Here is an 18,593-nt window from a genome sequence, read left to right on the forward strand (position 1 = left end):
ATGATGAAAACATTTCTCGTGTATTTGGTGCAATTTTATTAAAAAATGCCGCGTCGACATAATGTACTTGCAAGCGAATATTCTGCTTTAATAGACAGGTATAAAATCTGTTCACTGTTGAATTTAGTAGGGGTGACAACACCACTTGAGAAAATGTACTTCAAAGTTATGAGAGTTCTTGGTCTTATCCACAATATTTGTTAACTCATTTGAATAATTCATTACTTGGTCGTGGTTTACATTCAGTCGATTGAACGTAACATTGACACGTGCGTTCAACTAAGATCTTGAAAACGAAGGAAAGTATCTGTTATTTAAAATTATCACTGAAACGTAGAGAAATATATAAAAAATTCTCGTTTCTCTGTAACTCGTACAACAAAAGCACAATTTTTCGAAATTCAATGCTTTTTTCTGGCACGAAAAATAATCAAATATTTTCTTTAGTTTTTATTGCTTTAACTTTCAATCGGTTTCTTTAAAAAAGTTTCAAATAAATATTGTTCGATTCGCAAGCTCTTAGTTGAACGATACGATGGCACGAAGAAAAGAAGTACGATGTTAAGGTAATTTAGTTTTATACAATGATTCGTAAATAAGAGTCGCTAGTTCCTACGAAGAGTGTAAAACCTCAATTCCTGTTGATTCCGACGATTTACACTTTGTACGAGTATCTGAACGTTAATCTGACAGTCTCATTGATTCAAAGCGTGCTGTTCAACGCGAAGTAACGAGGGGATGTGCAAGAGCTTTGTATCCTCGCTGTCGCAGTGGATTAAAGTGCAAACAAAATCTGTCTTTCGCTGTTCAGTACAATAATAATAAACATAGATGTGATTATATTCGCAACCTTAACGTTAAAAACAAGGGTAATTAAAGATAGTGATCACAAATACGAAATAAATAACATTAGTACACGGCATTTAGACGCTATTACAATTATTTATAAATAAATAAACCCTACCTCTACCATTAATACTAACACCTTTTATTCAGTAAATGTAAATAAATACATAATACATACGTACCCGTTGGTTCTACCCAGATCTACTCCTGCTGTTACAAAATGGTCGCCGATATACACTGGCGTAAACAAAATTTCGTACGTACGTTTTCCTATCTTTCTACAGGAGAAGAATACATAGGAAATATTTTTTCCTCTTGATTAAAGCTAATAAAGCTAGAAATCTAGAAATATTTACATTTCTAAAAGCTAACCGGAATATAATCACATCTATGACATCTTTCAGTTGGAAAGAGTGTTTTTAGCATGAAAAGCTGTAACTCATTCTTTCTTGTTGCGAGGTGGTGTGTTTGGTACATTTGCACTTTAAGCTGTTCTGTGTCGCGAGAAAAGGAACGGTGATTGATTCGAAGAACATGTAATGTTAGTGGCCAAGGCTTAGTAAATCGCTGCTGCAAGAACGACGAAGACAAGAAGAAGGATATGATGCGGTGCCTGGATGTAACCCGCTGCGCCCCACCCACATTCCAAATCGGTTTTCAACGCCTCCAACACCGACACATTGTTCTTATTCAAGCAAAATGATTCCCGAAGGTCATCGTCCCATTCGTTGTTCCAGCATTCAAATTCGTCGTCCTCTTCGTTACGTTCGAAATTCTTGAACTCACTGTAAGTGCTGCAACGATCTTCCTGATATTGTCTGTGCTTCCTTTGCCACGTTTCCATCCATCTAAAAATAATCGATTTTGTTATTCAGTGTTCATTAACACGTTAAATGCAGAACATATTGTGCTTTGCCACCCATCAGGTGACATGTAAATTAAAAAAAATTGAGTTTGTGCGCAACAGACATAATAGAAAAAGTCTTTTTTCGTTTACAATGCTTTAATGGAACTTATTACAAAGGACATTAACGGAGTTTCTTAAATAATGCGAAATAATAATATAAATCGTCATGTATTAACGAAAATCGAATTTTTATTGTGTTCTTATGATAAAGGTCAAATATCTGTTGTTTTTCTCACAGAAATAACTCTAATTCCTCCATATATCGGAAGATGATGTGGATTAACCGTAAATCAGTATTAAAAAGTTTCATTAGAAGCTCATCGCCAATGAGTTTTTAACTTAGATACTCAATGAATATAAGAGGAATTTACTTGATAAAATAAGTTACAAGTATAGCACGTAAACTCACCCAATGTCGCAGTCGCAGGTGAAGTAATTTCCCCTAACTGTAAGTCTCAGAAGAAACCGTTTCCCAGGAACTCCTGGCTTGTATCCATTAGACGGATTGTGAAGGGTTCTTACGTCACTGTGATGGATATGAATCGTCACATTTCTGACCCATTCCGCGTTGTCGAACATTTTCTTTGGTACAGTAGTCACACTGGTGTTGTACATTCCGAAATGAAGATGAGGACTTCTTATTCCCTGAAACGTTAATGGTTCCTTGAAGCGTTTAACATTACATCTTTGCGTCTTTCACTAGAATTTAATTTTCAAACGTGTATCGTGTATAATGATTTGTTAATCAATTATTATCTTTAACTAATTATTAATTATTATTTCCTTTTATTCACTCTGTTTGATTGCGAATGATATAATAATATGATGAAGTATAATATTTGTCAATTGATTGACAAAATGCTAATTCAATTTAATGCTAAAATGATTCAATGAACTTCATTTTATTAAATCGAGAGTCTAAGATCATGCTTGAAGGTAACTTTTAATCAATATACGTACATGCAGGATATCCGAGTGTATGTTCTTTAGAGACTGCCCAGTTAAGGTTATATTAAATAATTTGTAAGGGAACTTCCCTTTCATCTCTTTCTCCAAATCGGTATCATTTTGGACCTGCAATCAGGATACTTAGCATATTAATTAACTTACTTTCCAAGAGCTTTTATATTTGTGATTTCAACTAATGGACTCAAAGCTGTCAGTGTTGCGAAAGTATTTACTTTCACTCGAAATATATTAATCATTTGCATTTTTTTTATAAAGAAAAGAAAGTTTCAAAGAAAATTATTTAAATTGGTTTCTACTAACTGATTGCTCTTTAAGATCCTTTTTAAATAAAACATTTAAAATAAAGTATGTTTTTGAAAAAAATGTACCTAAACAAAATTTGAAACGCTAAGAGTTAAATAAAAATTAATTTAAACTTACGTCGATAACTAAATGTCGCAGGCCATGATTATACTCGAGAATGTTGGGGAAGTTGAAATTCTTCACGCCGTTGTAAGCAGTTATATATAGTTTGCGAAGTTTAGTCGCTTTGCAGAGAGCTCCAGACTGTAAAACGAGAGCGCTTGGTTTTCTGATCAAGAAAATCTTAGTAGTATCTTTAGCAGATCTGCATTATCAATTACAACTAACATACGGTGTAAATATTCTATACGATATGTTTCATTACATCTATAATTAGTTGCTTAATAAAGAAAAAAATTTCTATAAATTGACCTACAAAAATCACTAAGAATATTTAAAAAATTGTATATGTGATTCAATACTTCAATTTTATTTCTTTAGTTTCGTAATATCTAGACGAAGCAAATTTTAATTCCTTCAACAATCATCGACTGATTTACTAGTACGAATTTAATTTTACTAGTCACAAATCAATTTTCTTAATACATACTTATGCTATTCTCAACAATGTACCGACAACAAAATTAATTTCATCACCGTTAACTCTTCATCGTTCGACGTATCAACGTTTCTTAACCCTTTGTCTTACAATAACGTGTGGGATTCGTGGTGAACATTTTGAATGAAATTTAAAAAACATAAATGTCATTAAATTCCTTTGAATTCAAATTAAATATTATTCTTTTGTTATCAATTATTATATTGTAGGGCAAACGTAGACATGGAATACGTATAAAATTTTCTCTATTTTCAATAAATTATTACTGACAAAATCTTAAGACAAGATGTTAATTCAACTATAGTTTAATATAATATTTTTTCTAACTTATTTGAAAATTTTTTATAAGTATTAAAATTTTATCTAAAAATTAATCGACTATGATATTACGAATAAATATAAAAAGAATTGATAAAATAAAAGTTACTTAATCATATTCTTTGAGCAAGAACTTACTTCGAAAGTCGTCAAAGCTAGCCGTCTTATGTCTAGTTCCTCGAGGCTATCCGCGATCCCAAGGAAACTGGTGTTAGTGACAGCGGTAATGGGATTATCTGCCAGACTGAAGGTTTTCAGTTCCGGTAGGGTGTGCGTGATCAATGGCACCACTGTCAGATCATTTGCACTGAGATCTAAGTAGTGCAGGGATGTCAAGTTTGACGCCATTTCCGGCGGTATCGATGCCAGTTCATTGTGCACCAAGTACAACGTTTGCAGCCGTCGCAGCGGCAAATCCGGCACCTAGAAACATTCCGAAGATACCACATAAATTACTCGGAGCATCAATCAGTCGAAACACATAACTCTACTTGATGAAACTATTTTGCCGTTAAGAATTTCTTAAACGAAGGGAAAGAATTTGATACTTATTCTATATCTATGGTTACTGTAAAAGTTAACGACTCATACTAGAAAAGTAATTTGTAATTTATATCGAAAAAAGTAAATAACATTCAGATTTGTCGAATTCAATTTAAAGTTTTCATCGTGAGTCTGACTCGATATTATAGGATAAATAGTTAAGTAAATTGATACACTTGCAACTCTTTAAAATTAACTGTCAAAAACCTGGGCGCTGGTGATTGCATTGTTATATTTCTGAACGTTTGTTAAAACCGAGATTTTTTATTTCTTATAATGATACGGTTTTTAAATTTTATTTTGCATTTTTATCGTATATATTTAAAATCCCACCATAATGTGGAACTGACGGTTAATGTCTTAATATCTGTTTTTCAACACACTAATGAAATTACGGAAATAGCTACAGTATTAACGAAACATTCAGATAATTCCTTCGAAAGAACGTGGCTTACGCCCAGAACCTTGGACGGTGAAGGTATTCTTGTAAGGTACAGTTATTTACATCCAGATTAAATACTGTTTCATAATCAGTCACGCCTGTTATTAATGATTATGATCTTAAATATGTCATTCCGACTTCTCAAACGTTTTATGTAAATGTAAAATATACTATGATCATTCAGTGACCTTCAATCATACTTATTCAAGTTCCTATAATTAATACTAGATTTACAGAATCAGTGAATTTTAATTTAAATTTCATAAATATCATTTGGTAAAAGTTTATGTCGATTTTAATTCATCCAACTGTATTAATACGTATTTTAATACTGTTTGTAATGCTCTCATTTCCGAGAGAAGTTGTTCTCTCATTTCCAACGAGTTGTTCTAGGAACAACATAAAGTGTACAATAAATGTTCATAAATCTAGTGTTCACCCTTTACAGTCCTATATCCACTCAGGCTCGACATTCAATTTTATTCCAATGTCTACTTATTTCAATAATTCCTACTTTGATTCTTTGTAGTATCACAATTGTATTGTGTAAAGGTACCACTTCGGCGTTTCCCCGGTGTTCTTGAATAAATAATTGAAGTAACGTATTAAACTATAATCGAATTAAATAACGTCGATATCAACTTCAGAGTTAAAGAAACTAAGAATTCTTTGGGCCGCGAAGTGTAAAGACATAAGCTTTTATGTCTGACAAATTCTGCGCAGTTTTTTAATATACATATATCTATTTACTAATACAAATTATATAAATAACATATCGTGTAGAACAATTGCAAGAAAGATACGGTCTACAGTAAGGGTACAGTGGGGCTACGGGTTACGGCCTTCTGATTTACGTCGTTTTGCAGTTACGTTGTCTCTATGTAACACGGTAGTCAATTGTTTTTAACTAATATCTCTCGCTCCACGTGTTTAATTTTAATTGAATCAGTCTGAAAGTTACTGGAGTAAAGAATTCGTCGTGCAGTGGATTACTTGTATAACAATTTTATGGTTAAATAATTTCAAATTATATACTTTATATACAGTTATATACAAGTCTGCGGTCTCACTGTATTTTAAGTTTAACCATGGTCGCAAATGTGTTAAAATTAACTTGTAGATACTTTGAAGGCCCCCATACACATTAAAACATGTGACGATTCAGGTATCGCTACAAGCAATGAAACTGCGCCTTTTTCACTTTTTGTTTGAGTGCAACATGTACCATGAAACCTCAGAAGACGGAAACACATTGCTTGTAGCTATGGCTGAATCACCGCATGTTTCAACGTGTATGGATGCCTCAATACATACACTCAAGAGCGAAATGTTGCTCAAATCTAGATAAAGAAGAGAGTCCTCTAAGCCGTGGAAAGTTCTTCCTCGCGACTCCAATAGCAGCTGTTTATTGTGGCTTAAGTCGAGATGAGTTAGATAGGACATGTCGGAAAACACACCGTCATCGAGCCTGACTAATCGATTGTAGGACAAGTCCAACCACGTTAGACTCTGAAACAAATACAGATCATTAAGTACACTCCTTTAATTTTTCCTCGATTAATCCATCCAAAGTAATTCTAACTTAACAGAATCATTAACAGGTGTAATATTTATAGAAAATGAGATCTTTAAATCATTTCCCTTTAATATTCAGGGTGTTCTCACTTTTAATGTCAAAACATTGGAAGTGCATATGATATGAATGAACAAGAAAAAATTCCTTTAGAGAACTGCTCGTGTTTGCTTCATTTTTGAGAAAATCGAGGAGAAGGAAACGAGAACAAATGTTTTGGTGTTTTATTTTTTTATGTTGTATAGCAAGATAAAAAAGTATATAAAGCAATTGGTAGTATGTAAAATAATTTCAAAATATAGTTTTAAGAACTATAGCAGTATGGCTCAAAGGGGAACGATTTAAGTACTATTTATCTAATTATTCATTTAGCAATGCTATAGAAAACCAACTCGTAATCTGAAAATAGCATCAGTGGTATGAATTCCCGACAAAGTGTTCCAAGACATGTCTAGCATGGATAGGCTGGCAGCAGAAGAAATAGACATGGCCTTGATGGGAAGTCTCATGAACTGATTATGAGAAAGATCCAGACTTTCTATATTAGAATCAGAAAATATATTATCTGGCAGTGTTCTCAGCTTATTGTTAGACAGATCGACGATCCTCAATTTCTTCAAGGGTCTAAGCGCTTCTGCTGGAATGTCCATGATATTGTTCCACGACAAGATCAAAACTTGAAGATTTTTTGTATTTCTAAAGCAGTCAAAATCGATTTCCATCAGCTCATTGTGGTTCAAGTCGAGCCACTGAAGATGAGGCATGTTTCCGAAGACCCCTTGCGTAACGTTGCCCAATTGATTATGGGACAGGTAGAGGTGCGTCAATGAATATTCTACCGGTTTGAAATAATACTTCATTATATCGGAGATGTTGTTGTAGCTGAGATCGAGGACCTTGATGTTCGATTGTATTGTGCCACCAACTGTAACCACATAAGGAAATTCGTAAATTGTTGATACTATTTCACGTAACACGGTGAATGGCAAGAAGCTTGTTGACTGTTGGTTTTATTGCAGACTTATTTTACGTATAAGTAACGATATGAAGCAACAATTAACATGTGTGCGACCACGGACAAACAAATGTCATTATCGTGGACTAGGTGTTTAGTTTAAAAAATCTCTTATTGTGCGCGCAATAAAATCAAATACTCAGAATGCAGGCCAAATGCACTTATAATATATTCTAAGGATAAACTAAAGCGAAACGAAAAAGAATTACATGTTTATGTAAAAGAATAAATAGTCTATTGTTGAAAAAGTTTGCTCATCAAAAAGTCTATACTCATCAAACGAAGTTAACTGTTTAAACCAAACAAAGCATTTTACCTAATGTCATATATGTAGGATATTTTGATATAGCCAAAGCAGCAATAGGGTATACCATACGGAAAATATATGTTAATGGCATCATAGTAACAGTAATCAGCAACGTCACACATACATGACGTGTGGTTGCGAACGTGTTAACACTAAACTACTGAGCAGTTAAATTGACTTTTTGAAATTCTTCTATAGAAACTTCAAGAGTGCATCTATTGAGACTTTAATTGATTTATAATTCAGTTTGAGTATTACTAAATAATTCCTTTAATAATTTCTCAGAGAAACATCTGTTATCTTTTTAATAATTGCGAAAAGAAAAAATCAGAAATAGATCATTTTTACCCGTTTTAGTATTCAACATTTTTAAATCTAAGTCTTCGAATATACTCGCAAGAACGTGCATATTCGTGATGACATATCAATAATCCACGCGTGAAGGGGTTTAAAAGGAGTTTACAATCGCGTGACACATTGCGTCAGCGAAGCACAGGAGGATTGGTAGCGACGTCCATTCCAATTTGTAACGGCAAAGGGTTTCATCGACTTTTCGTTTAGCAGACTTAAGAAAATCTGTTTACGGGCGTTAAACGAAGTTTGCCCAAAGTATTTAATAAGGGACTTACTCGTGGTCGCCGGCGTGAACGTAGTGCTATTGATCCACAGTTTTGGGATCTCGTTGTGGCTCGCGTTCACTTTAAACGACGACAGGGTTCCCACTTGATCAAACGAAGCGAAATCGAACTCGGTCAAGTCGTTATATGCCAGATCCAGGAACTCCAGATCCGGAAGATTCTTTAATAAACAATATTAAAATACTGTTTACCTCGTTCATCTTTTTCCCTTGGTTACAATTGAGTCTGTTAGAGTTCGAACTAACAAGGGAACCTTGTCAACCAGCACACGCCGATTTTGATGAAACTTATGTGAAACATAGTTCTCAAGAAAATATTTCGTACGTATTTTTCCTTATCGGTCAACGTTCACTTTAAAAAGCCGAAAACACCCGTCAAAGTTCAGAGTTGAAAGTATATTCCTTCTAATATCTCTGAAACTAGAAAATGTTGAAAAGAAATTCATTTCTAAATTGTTCGCCCTGTAGTTTCAGAGATATCGGAAAAAATATACTTTCAACGCTGATCCTTGAGAGGTGTTTTCAGCCTTTTAAAGTGGATGTTGACCGATAAGAAAAACTACATGTGAAATATTTTCTTGAGAACTATGTCTCACATAAGTTTCATTAATATCGTCATGTACTGGTTGAAAAGGTTCCCTTGTGAATTCGAAAATTTCAATGGATGATTGTTAATACATTCGAGCATACCTGGTGTCAAACCTTTTTTAATTAAATATTAAACTACAAAATATTTGCTAATATACTTAGTAAATTGTGACAAAAGAATCATAGTACCTTTTGATCCTATCGTCACTGAACGATTCTTATCAGTGCCAATAGGTTAGATTGAATTTGTTAAACATACATTTATATATGACATTTTGTATATTTTTTATCTTTAGATATATTAATCTTAGCAGTAATAAGTAATAACATATTTTTTGTACTTTTTTGGTAAATTAAGCCGGTTAAAATTTGGAAAAAATTTATTGTCATTGTTTAATACGATGTTTTCTAGTGTATACATTGTTTCAGTGTAATTTGTATGCTCTGCTCATAGTGAGATCAGGTACTTTGAATACCGAAAAATACCTTCGTAATGCGAGGGTTAAACATAAGTCTTCAATAATTCACACTACAATATTTACTTGATCTATTAATTTTAGTTTCTTTTTTATGAAGTCAATCAATTTATCTTCTATTCATCGTCATTATAGAACTGATGTTCTATGCTGGTTTTGCGAAGACGTTAATCGACTTAATATCTCTATAAATTGAAATTTTGTAGACATTTCGATTATGATGAAATTATTAATTAAACTGGCGATGTCGTTGATATTATCGAGATCAATTTAATAGAAATTGATGCCCTACCTGGAACGCTTCATCCGAGATGTCCTTTATCTTGTTCCCCCGTAAATTGATATACTTCAGCAGCTTCATATTCATGAATGCTCGTCTCTCTATTCTGTCTATAGCGTTATCTTCTAAATTTATAGTGGATAATCGCGGCAGATCGACGAATGTGTGTGTTTGGATCGTTTTGATCATATTGTACGCGAAATTTACATCCTCGAGAGTTGAATGAATGTCACCCTGCACATAAACAAATAATTCATTTGTAATACGACACTATGCAATACGAATCTCTTAATTTTGGAAGGTAAATGAAAAAGCATTATAGATATTATACTGTTTAAATTGTGTAATTAAACAGAACAATGTTTGCCATTTACTTTCCTCAAGAAAAAGGGGATAATGAAGAAGAGAATAGATATAAGCAATACGATATTTCAAGATGAAGCTACGGGAGCGTGTAAAGAATGATAGCAAAAACTTGACGATATTATATTTTTGTAGAATTTAACTCTGTAGCATACAATACAAATTAAATTAAATTACTATATTGTAAATGAATTATAAAATAATTGATTAATCAATTAGAACGTACATACCTGGAACGTTCCTTTTCTAATGCTATCGATTTCGTTGTCCTGCAACTCGATTCGTTTAATCCTCTTCATGAAGTGGAACGACGTGTCCGGCATGGATTTAATTTTGTTGTTGCTGAAGTCGAGGTGTTGCAAATTCGTTAAAAATTTGAAGGGTGCATTTGGAAGTTCGGAGAAAGAGGACGACAAACCGTGTGACATTCTCAACGTCAGAAGCGAATGGCCCACCTAAGAAAAATGAGTTACAAAGGACATTAGTATCTCTTAGTTAACCCCTTCTTCTATGATATCGAGTCAGACTTGTGATGAAGATATTCAACCAAATTCGACAAATGTAAATGTTATAAATTTATTTTTCATATAAATGAAATATTACTTGCTTATTATCAATCTCTAGTCTCCAGAGTAAACGTTCTTCTCTTTTCTTACTAAATCGTTAACGATAAAGTAATTCTATCAAGCATAGTTGTGAATGAAATCATAGAACAAGAGGTTAAGAATTTGACTTTGTACAAAACTGCTTAATATTCCTTTAAACAAATATTAATGTCCTGTAAATTCTTCTTATAGAATATTCTTGTATCATTCAGGTATCTTTGAAACATATTATTAAGAGTACTGCCTTTTCAAATGTTGCATTATATCTTGTGAATAACAAACTTTAAATATTTTTACTTATAAAATAAAATACAATTTGTATTGTTAGGCGTAGAAGTGTGTAGTGTAGAAGAGATTTTTTGTCTTCCCAATAAATATTTTGAAATAATTTATCCATTTGAATTATTTAATATTTATTAACAGCATATTTACTGTTAGTTACATACTATCAGGTTCTAACATTCTGTGGTCTATACAACTATCAAATTAAATTGATCGCTATTAACTTTCAAATCGATAGTAAGAAGATAAGTTAAGAGTGCTGAAGTGGGCGTTCTGTCTCCAAACAGGTCAGGTAGTTGTTACACGGGAGATTTCTAGAAGCCCGTTTTATTCGAGTTACATGCGGCTATCAAGGCCTTTACGTATGCAGTTCGAATCTAGTTTAATTAAATATTAGCGCAAATTACTAATTCTTATCGATCGCAGGTACTGCGGTTTTGTACGGTTGCCCGTTCGAAACGATATAAATTTTGTAACGCTGGTTTGGGAACCCTTTCAGAACACTCAATTTTCAACAAATTTAAACATTTACATACTTGTGCGGACATACGTTCCTATTATTCTGCAATGCAGTATGAAAAACAATCTTTATATAGTGCGATACGAGGGTGATTTCTTGTGTAAAAATAAATTAAAAAGATAACATAAAATTATTTTATATTAATCAACATAATGAAAATCAATTTGAAAGAATCTGTTTATGAGTATTGCTTCTTTTTATAGTAATCAAAAATATGCATACATATTAGGTACATCTTAACAGTCTATTTTCTGGGAAACAACTCTTTTCGTGGCGTAAAAAATGTTTGCTTTACACTTCATTTATCTTTTGTAGAGAGGATCAACCGTTATACAATTTGACGTCGTTTATTTTTTCGTAAGATGAGTATCACAATTTTGTGTAACTCAAGCTTTACTGTAATTTTCATACTTATAATGTCTTGCTCTTTCATCTTTCATTTATAAATAAATAAATAAGAGACCAAACAAATAATATATTCACCTCTGAAAACGCTTCGTTCTCCATCGAGGAAATTGAATTCTCGGAGAAGTCCATGTACTTGATCCCTCGAACGTGCATGAACGCGTGGCTCTTGATGGTGTTCAGGTTACTTTTCACGATACGCAGCTCCTTGATGTCCATTCCGTATTCCATGAAATCTTCCGGGGATAAAGTCGACTGCGGCATTCGCGAGATCGACAGGAAACGCATGTTCCGCATCTGTCGTAGATCTTGAAGAGACACTACACTGTTCTCCTTACCGCTCAAGTCCAGATTGTACAAAGAATATTGGAAACCATTGAACACTTCCGCTGTTAACAAAATCACATATAACGAAAGTGAAAAAATAATTCACAAAGAATATGGAAATGGTTAAGTCATTTGGCTTGGAATAATGTCTACTGTAGTTTATCAGTTTATGCGATGCAGTTATTTTACTAAAAGTACGAAAACAATGTATACTGTTAGAACTTCTTTTATCTAAGTACTGCAAAATTACATAGACACTTATGACTCGCAAAGTAACTGATACAATTCCAAGACAAATGATTAACACGTTGAATGGCCCGGGAGTCATCAGGATCACCGGTGAGTCCTAACCAAATCGAATTACTATAGTTCACTCAATTGAACGATGATTACATTTCTACATTATAGATAATGGTACCTAATGCAGTGACATTCAGTTAGATGAACGTGCAATAATAACAATGCAGTTCAATCAAATGATTGAATATTATACATTTTCCATTTTGTGTATTTTGCTTTATAAAATTCAACGTGGCATTCAATGTGTTAAAACAATAAAGAACACAGAGGTACGATTAAATTTCTCATTTTACCAGGTGAGAAGGTCTGGATCTTGTTCTCGCGGAAGTTTAATGTTCGAAGAAAATCGTATTCCTGGAATATGGGGCTTGGAAGAGTGGTGATGTTGTTTCCAGACAGATCCAGTAACTCCAGGGACGATTCTAGGCCAACGAAGTTGGCTGAACTTACGTCCATAAGGTCGCAATCGGCAAAATAAAGTTCTTTTATCTTGGAATCTCGGAATGCTCCCTCCTGAAAGACGAAATTTCGTGTCCAACAGATTTAAATTAGGATGATTGCTCTATAGCCTTTGCAGATGATGTTTTCAACGAATACTTCAAGTGAATACTTTTTCAAGCGAGATAGAATACATGTATTTCAAATGCAAAATGTCTTGCTGCAAATTACCTTAGTACAAAGGCAAAAAGAAATCAAATTATTACTCCAATGGAAGTTATAGACGTATAAAGTCTCGTTTTAACAATTATAACTTTATTCTTTGACCTTGAAGGGATATTTTATTCTAGATTTGATCAAATTCTAATGAATAATACGAACCAAGTACTTGTATTCGTTTTCAGAAAATCTTCGTCTAGATACAATTTGTTGCCTCTAGTTTTGAACCACTAAACATTTTAGCGAAACTGACACTTGGAAGACACCAGCAGAGATACAAAATATCTGATTACCTCGACCATGTACAATGGATTGCCGTCGAGGTAAGTTTTATTGACTTTAAAAAAGTGTTGGAAGTCCCCAGGCATTAGTATCCCGATCTGGTTGTAGTCTAGACGTAGCGTATCCAAAGACATTTGGAGCCCCCTTATTTCAGGTTCCTGTTGCGTGTTTAGCATCTTCGATATCCTGTTGAAGCTCAGATCCAGCACCTTCATCCGTTTTAGCGCCGACAGCTGGGAATACGGGATATGAGTCAGTTGATTACCGTTCAGGTAAAGGTGAACCAAATGGGCCATGCCATCTCTGAACACCGATGGATCGATCTCTTTTAGATTATTATCCCGCAGATCCAGCATGTCCAAGTACGTGAGGCCGGCAAACGCGTCCGCCGGAAGTCGATCAATGGCGTTACGCCCCAAACGCAGCTTCTGTAAGGAATTTTCCAGGCCGCGCCAATTGTCGGCGGCTATCTTGGATATCTTGTTGCCTGTTGATGAACCAACGAAATGAAAAACGAATAGTCTACCATTATTGCTTATTTTGACGAGTTTTTCATGAGTTTAGTGTGAAGGAAGCGACGTTAAAAATATCGAAGAAGGAAGTACCTGTCAGATCTAGAAGCTGCAACTTTTGCAAATGCCTGAACGACCTGCTGGGTACTCTCTCGAGGCGATTGTAGGGTAATTCGAGCTCCCATAACGATCTCTCAAGCCCTAGGAAAGCTTCGTCCGGGATGTCGGCCAAGGGATTATGTTTGATCCGTAAGTTGTATAGGCCTGAGAGATTGAAGAATACTAAGTAGTATGGAAACTAAACTGACGTGTATAGTTTACCGATAACGTAATCGATGATGTAGTTATTCGCGACGGGTGGTCAACGCCCTTTAACCTTTACACCCCTTTATCGCCATGCTCAACGATCGGAATCATTCAAACAATCGGTTGAAGTTGAAGGACTTCGATCAAACTACGAGCTCTAATTACCGTAATTTCTGTGTCTTAAAAGTCGTCTTAATCCTTTTTTCTATAACATCGTGTCAAACTCGGGATGAACATTTTAAACTGAATTCGATAAATGTTATTCATTTGTGGTTGACATATATTAGTTAACTTGTCTATTGTCAAATTTTAAGTTTTAAAGTAAACGTAGACACAGAATACATATAAAATTCTTTTCTTTTTCTACTAAATTATTAGCGCTAAAGTAGTTTTATCAAGCACAGTTGTGAAAGAAATCATAGAGCAGAGTTAGTGAGAAAAACAGATCGTTCCTTTTATTTTCATTAGTTTAAATTCTTATTGTGGAAGGAATACGTGCGCAAACAATTAATCGTCAATGGTATAATTTATCTCCGTACCTGTGTTCATAAGGAATTGCGGTTGCAGAAACATCAGACCATTGTTCTCTATCTGAAGCATGAACACCTTCGAGGAGTTAATTGGCTGAGGTATCCGCGGCATCGGTACATTGTAGCAGGTGACTATGCCGAGATCGGGAATCGCTTTCGAACAGGTGCAAAGGGGATTGAAGAAACATGGCGGATATTGCACGGGCAGTTCGTGCATCCGGACAACGGATGCCCACATCATCAGCAATAGGGTGACAAAGACGAGAACGTAACCCACTTTCACCATTGTTAATAAATTCTATAAATCAATCGGTATTTATTGACATTAATACTTTATTGTTTGATAAAGTAAATGTATAAATCCTCGTTTAAAATTTTATTTTAATATAGTTAGAATACAGTTTATTTTATAATAATAATATATTTTAATATACTTTATTTTAGTAAGCTGACAATTTGACTTTAAGGCCACAAACAAGAATATTATCAAAAATGAAGAATACCGTTTCAAGTCTATTGACTTTGTATTTATTAGTGGCTATTTAAATTGAATTGATTGACACAATATACGGTGGCGTTTATCACCTGATAAAATCGTTGTCTCTTCGGGTTTACACTTGAACAATGTCGTTGACGAACTTGGACTGAAACATATTATAACTGTTCCATCGTCTCTTCAACGGTTTTCATGCCAATTGAATGAAAAGAAAAATTATCTCATTATTGTTGCAAATTGATTAATCTATTTAAAAACCATTAGATATGCGTGAAATAGAGAATACCATGTAAAAGGGTAGTAAATGGATGGTTACAAAATTATATTTCTATAATAGAACAGTAGGTAATTTCTAACGCGGAAACTTTTGAAACTTTCAATATTTCAAAAAAAAATTAAACAAATTCATTGAAAGATGTTTATAATACTGTGAGAACAACTATACATATATATTCAATTCACGTCATAGTAAATTGATCTACTGGGTGAGTCACGCAACTCACGTAGGAAATAATGTTTCGAACAAAAGCTGTACTGTTGAAAAGAGGACATTCAATAGTTATATGGGTTTTATTATGTTTTACTACTTTATCGAGATATGCAGGTCACTTTCATTTTTTTTAAATGGAATGTCTAAATTTTCTTTCTGAATTCTGATAAAACATCGAATACTGCATAAAAACTCATTATGCTATGTAGGGTCGAAGATGAATAATTATTGAGATATTCACAAAATAATTATCCTGCATTACAAGGCATGCTTATTCAACAGGGCTGTTATAATTTGGAGGACAACTTTGTTTACGATGACAGATAATGTTAATTATCTGTCATTACTAATGTCCCCTTTTCAACCGTACAGCTTTTGTTCGAGACATATTTCATACAGTACATATTTTATGAGTTATTTAGAATCGTCGCGTTACGTGATTCATCCTGTATACTTCTTATATCATTGGAAACCTGTAAATCATTTAAATTATGGTTTATAAATTTTAGTAATGTGATCACTTTCTTGTAATTTCTAAACAAAAATCTATACAGCATTAGAATTCATTCAAAGTGAAGTTGAACTTTAAAGTTATATTCCGTTATATTGTAATATTCCGAAAAAATGTGTTTGTCGGTTTAATGATTTTGTTTTTGTCTTATAAATATTATATTAAGACAAACGCGATTTGGAAAATTTTACCGAGGGCAATATGTCTTTTTTACTTTCAACGATGTATTAAAATTCATTTAATTAAATGACGCATCTTTACTGTGAAAACAGATTTTAACTCTTTATGTGACATAATGAAGCACCATATTAATAATCCAATTATCGTATAATTTTTCCGGTACACGTGCATATGATAAGTATATTATACGAAAGTTCATTCATCTTTTAGATTTTCTTCAGTACTATATAGTAAAACAGAAAACATAAAAATCTGTTATTTTTACTATCACTAAATCACTTCCAATGTGTTGTAATATACGTTATAACAATATAAATTTAACAAGTCGTATAGAATTAGTATTGAATGCTGCGCGTGTTTTATAATAATACAGTTACAAGTACACAAAATTATTCAGAAGCATGAAATATAATACTGTATAATTAGGAATCAGTAATACGACACTACAGCATTAGTATACTGACATAAAATATTACCGTAATAAAATAATCCTTCAGTAGTATTATAGTTATATTTCTGAATCTTTTTTAATGTTTATACGTGATATTTTATTTATCCTCGAAAACAGTGCAGCATTAAGTAGTTCTGTTAATAAGTAGGGAATCTAAGAATTTTTCGTTAAATTAATCAATTAACACCGTAGATCGTGCAAAGATAATGAAAGGGGACATACTGTACAGAAATTCAGCACCATACGAATTTGTTAACATTCATTCTCAAACACAACGAAACTGTTCAACGTTTCAAAACTCAACCGTCGCACATCTGATTACTTTTCTGGAACCTCCAAAGCGTAACTTTTACACTATCCTTTGCACATCCACAATGTCAACAGTCGACGATTTAATTTACCATTTCTTTTTTTTTCGTAGAACGAAGGAGCACGTATCTATTGGGGCTAGCAACCACGGGATCGTCGCGATTCGATCGCGATGATCACACTGAGGGATCTTCGAGCCAAGTGGTCGCTGGTACCCTGTATAATAGGGCTTCTGGAGTGTCGGGCAGTTTCGGTGCTTCTCTTTACCCGATTATAAAGACGATATTCCATTAGACAACGAATGAAAATAGATCCGAGAACCATTAGCGAATGCTCATTTTACCACTTTAGTTATTTGAAAGTGTACAGGCGTGTGGGGGATGGAGACTTTGGGCTGAGATGCTTTTTAATATAAGATGGTTCAAAATAGTAGTAGTTTAACTCCTACTTCTGAATTTTTGAGAAAAAATCTTTTCTGGAATGTTCCTAAATTCATTGAATACTGTTACAATTATTAATATTTATAATGACTTATTTGACTAATAACTAATATTATTAGTAATATTGTAATATTAGTAGTTAATTAATCTGAAAATATTTCTCGAAAGCTTTTTTCTCGAGAACAGAAAAATAGTGGTCAGATCACTATTATTCTAAGCCACCTATGTGACGCGTTTGTTGATGGATGTCTATGAGGTATAAATACGAAATATTGTTTATAAAATATAAAATATTATTAATGTGTAGATCGAAATTAATTGAAAACATATATTTACTATATATTGGCAATATAACACATACTGAAAAATTGATTTTGAACAGTTTAAAGCAGAATATCAAATGTTAAATGGTTTTCTATCCAAGTTTAGACTTAAGTCAGATGTGTCTAACTTACTCCCCTCGCGCTAGTAACTCGGAAACAATGTTCCCTCCCTACCTCTACTCAAAGGGCTGTCCCAGACTATGTATGTAAATAGTTCTATGTAGTGTTCGATACAAACAGGTAAAAAGTAGGTATGGACAGAATAATTCTTCGTGAGAGGAGTGTCACTTGACTTAAATGTAGTTCTGAGTTTATTTCAAGAATTGTTTAACTTAACTTATTCTTAATTCACTTAATTTTTTTCTGAAATTTGCTGCCAATGTGATAATACACTAGAAATATACTTTTACACAAATAATATTTTAGTATTCATTAAAAAAAGAGGGTTGGTGAACAGGTGTTAGAAAAATGACAACAGAATAAAAAATCTTTTAAATTATTT

General features: G+C 33.4%; 1 protein-coding gene across 6 annotated transcripts; it reads right to left on the reverse strand.

The window, feature by feature from the left end:
- Positions 1 to 12: 12 nt before the first annotated feature.
- Positions 13 to 17,560, reverse strand: chp (leucine rich repeat containing G protein-coupled receptor chaoptin). 6 transcript variants are annotated; one of them, XM_031980713.2, is made up of 18 exons: positions 17,421 to 17,537; positions 17,045 to 17,153; positions 15,477 to 15,565; positions 14,901 to 15,189; positions 14,149 to 14,319; positions 13,555 to 14,030; positions 12,898 to 13,117; positions 12,056 to 12,366; positions 10,396 to 10,620; positions 9,815 to 10,036; positions 8,451 to 8,619; positions 6,892 to 7,424; positions 6,241 to 6,435; positions 4,080 to 4,364; positions 3,143 to 3,268; positions 2,714 to 2,827; positions 2,163 to 2,398; positions 13 to 1,694 (listed from the first exon to the last, which is right to left on the reverse strand). In XM_031980713.2, exons 4-18 carry the CDS (start codon positions 15,175 to 15,177, stop codon positions 1,403 to 1,405), a joined length of 3,852 nt encoding a protein of 1,283 aa, XP_031836573.1. In that variant the 5' UTR covers positions 15,178 to 15,189; positions 15,477 to 15,565; positions 17,045 to 17,153; positions 17,421 to 17,537; the 3' UTR covers positions 13 to 1,402. The 6 variants fall into 6 exon arrangements, with proteins under 6 accessions (XP_031836573.1, XP_031836571.1, XP_031836572.1 ...); XM_031980711.2 differs by lacking the exon at positions 17,045 to 17,153 and having other exon boundaries at positions 15,477 to 15,535; positions 17,421 to 17,560; XM_031980712.2 differs by lacking the exon at positions 17,045 to 17,153 and having other exon boundaries at positions 15,477 to 15,563; positions 17,421 to 17,541.
- Between the last annotated feature and the right edge of the window lie 1,033 nt (positions 17,561 to 18,593).

Source organism: Nomia melanderi, chromosome 10 (assembly GCF_051020985.1).
Source record: "Nomia melanderi isolate GNS246 chromosome 10, iyNomMela1, whole genome shotgun sequence".
Classification (NCBI taxonomy): Eukaryota; Metazoa; Arthropoda; class Insecta; order Hymenoptera; family Halictidae; genus Nomia; species Nomia melanderi.

Excerpts from the sequence above, each read along its gene's own strand:
- chp (XM_031980710.2), bottom strand. Across the intron at positions 14,031-14,148 it reads GCAGCTTCTAGATCTGACAG|GCAACAAGATATCCAAGATA; the intron begins GTACTTCCTTCT and ends GTTCATCAACAG. Across the intron at positions 10,037-10,395 it reads TTAGAAAAGGAACGTTCCAG|GGTGACATTCATTCAACTCT; the intron begins GTATGTACGTTC and ends GTTTATGTGCAG.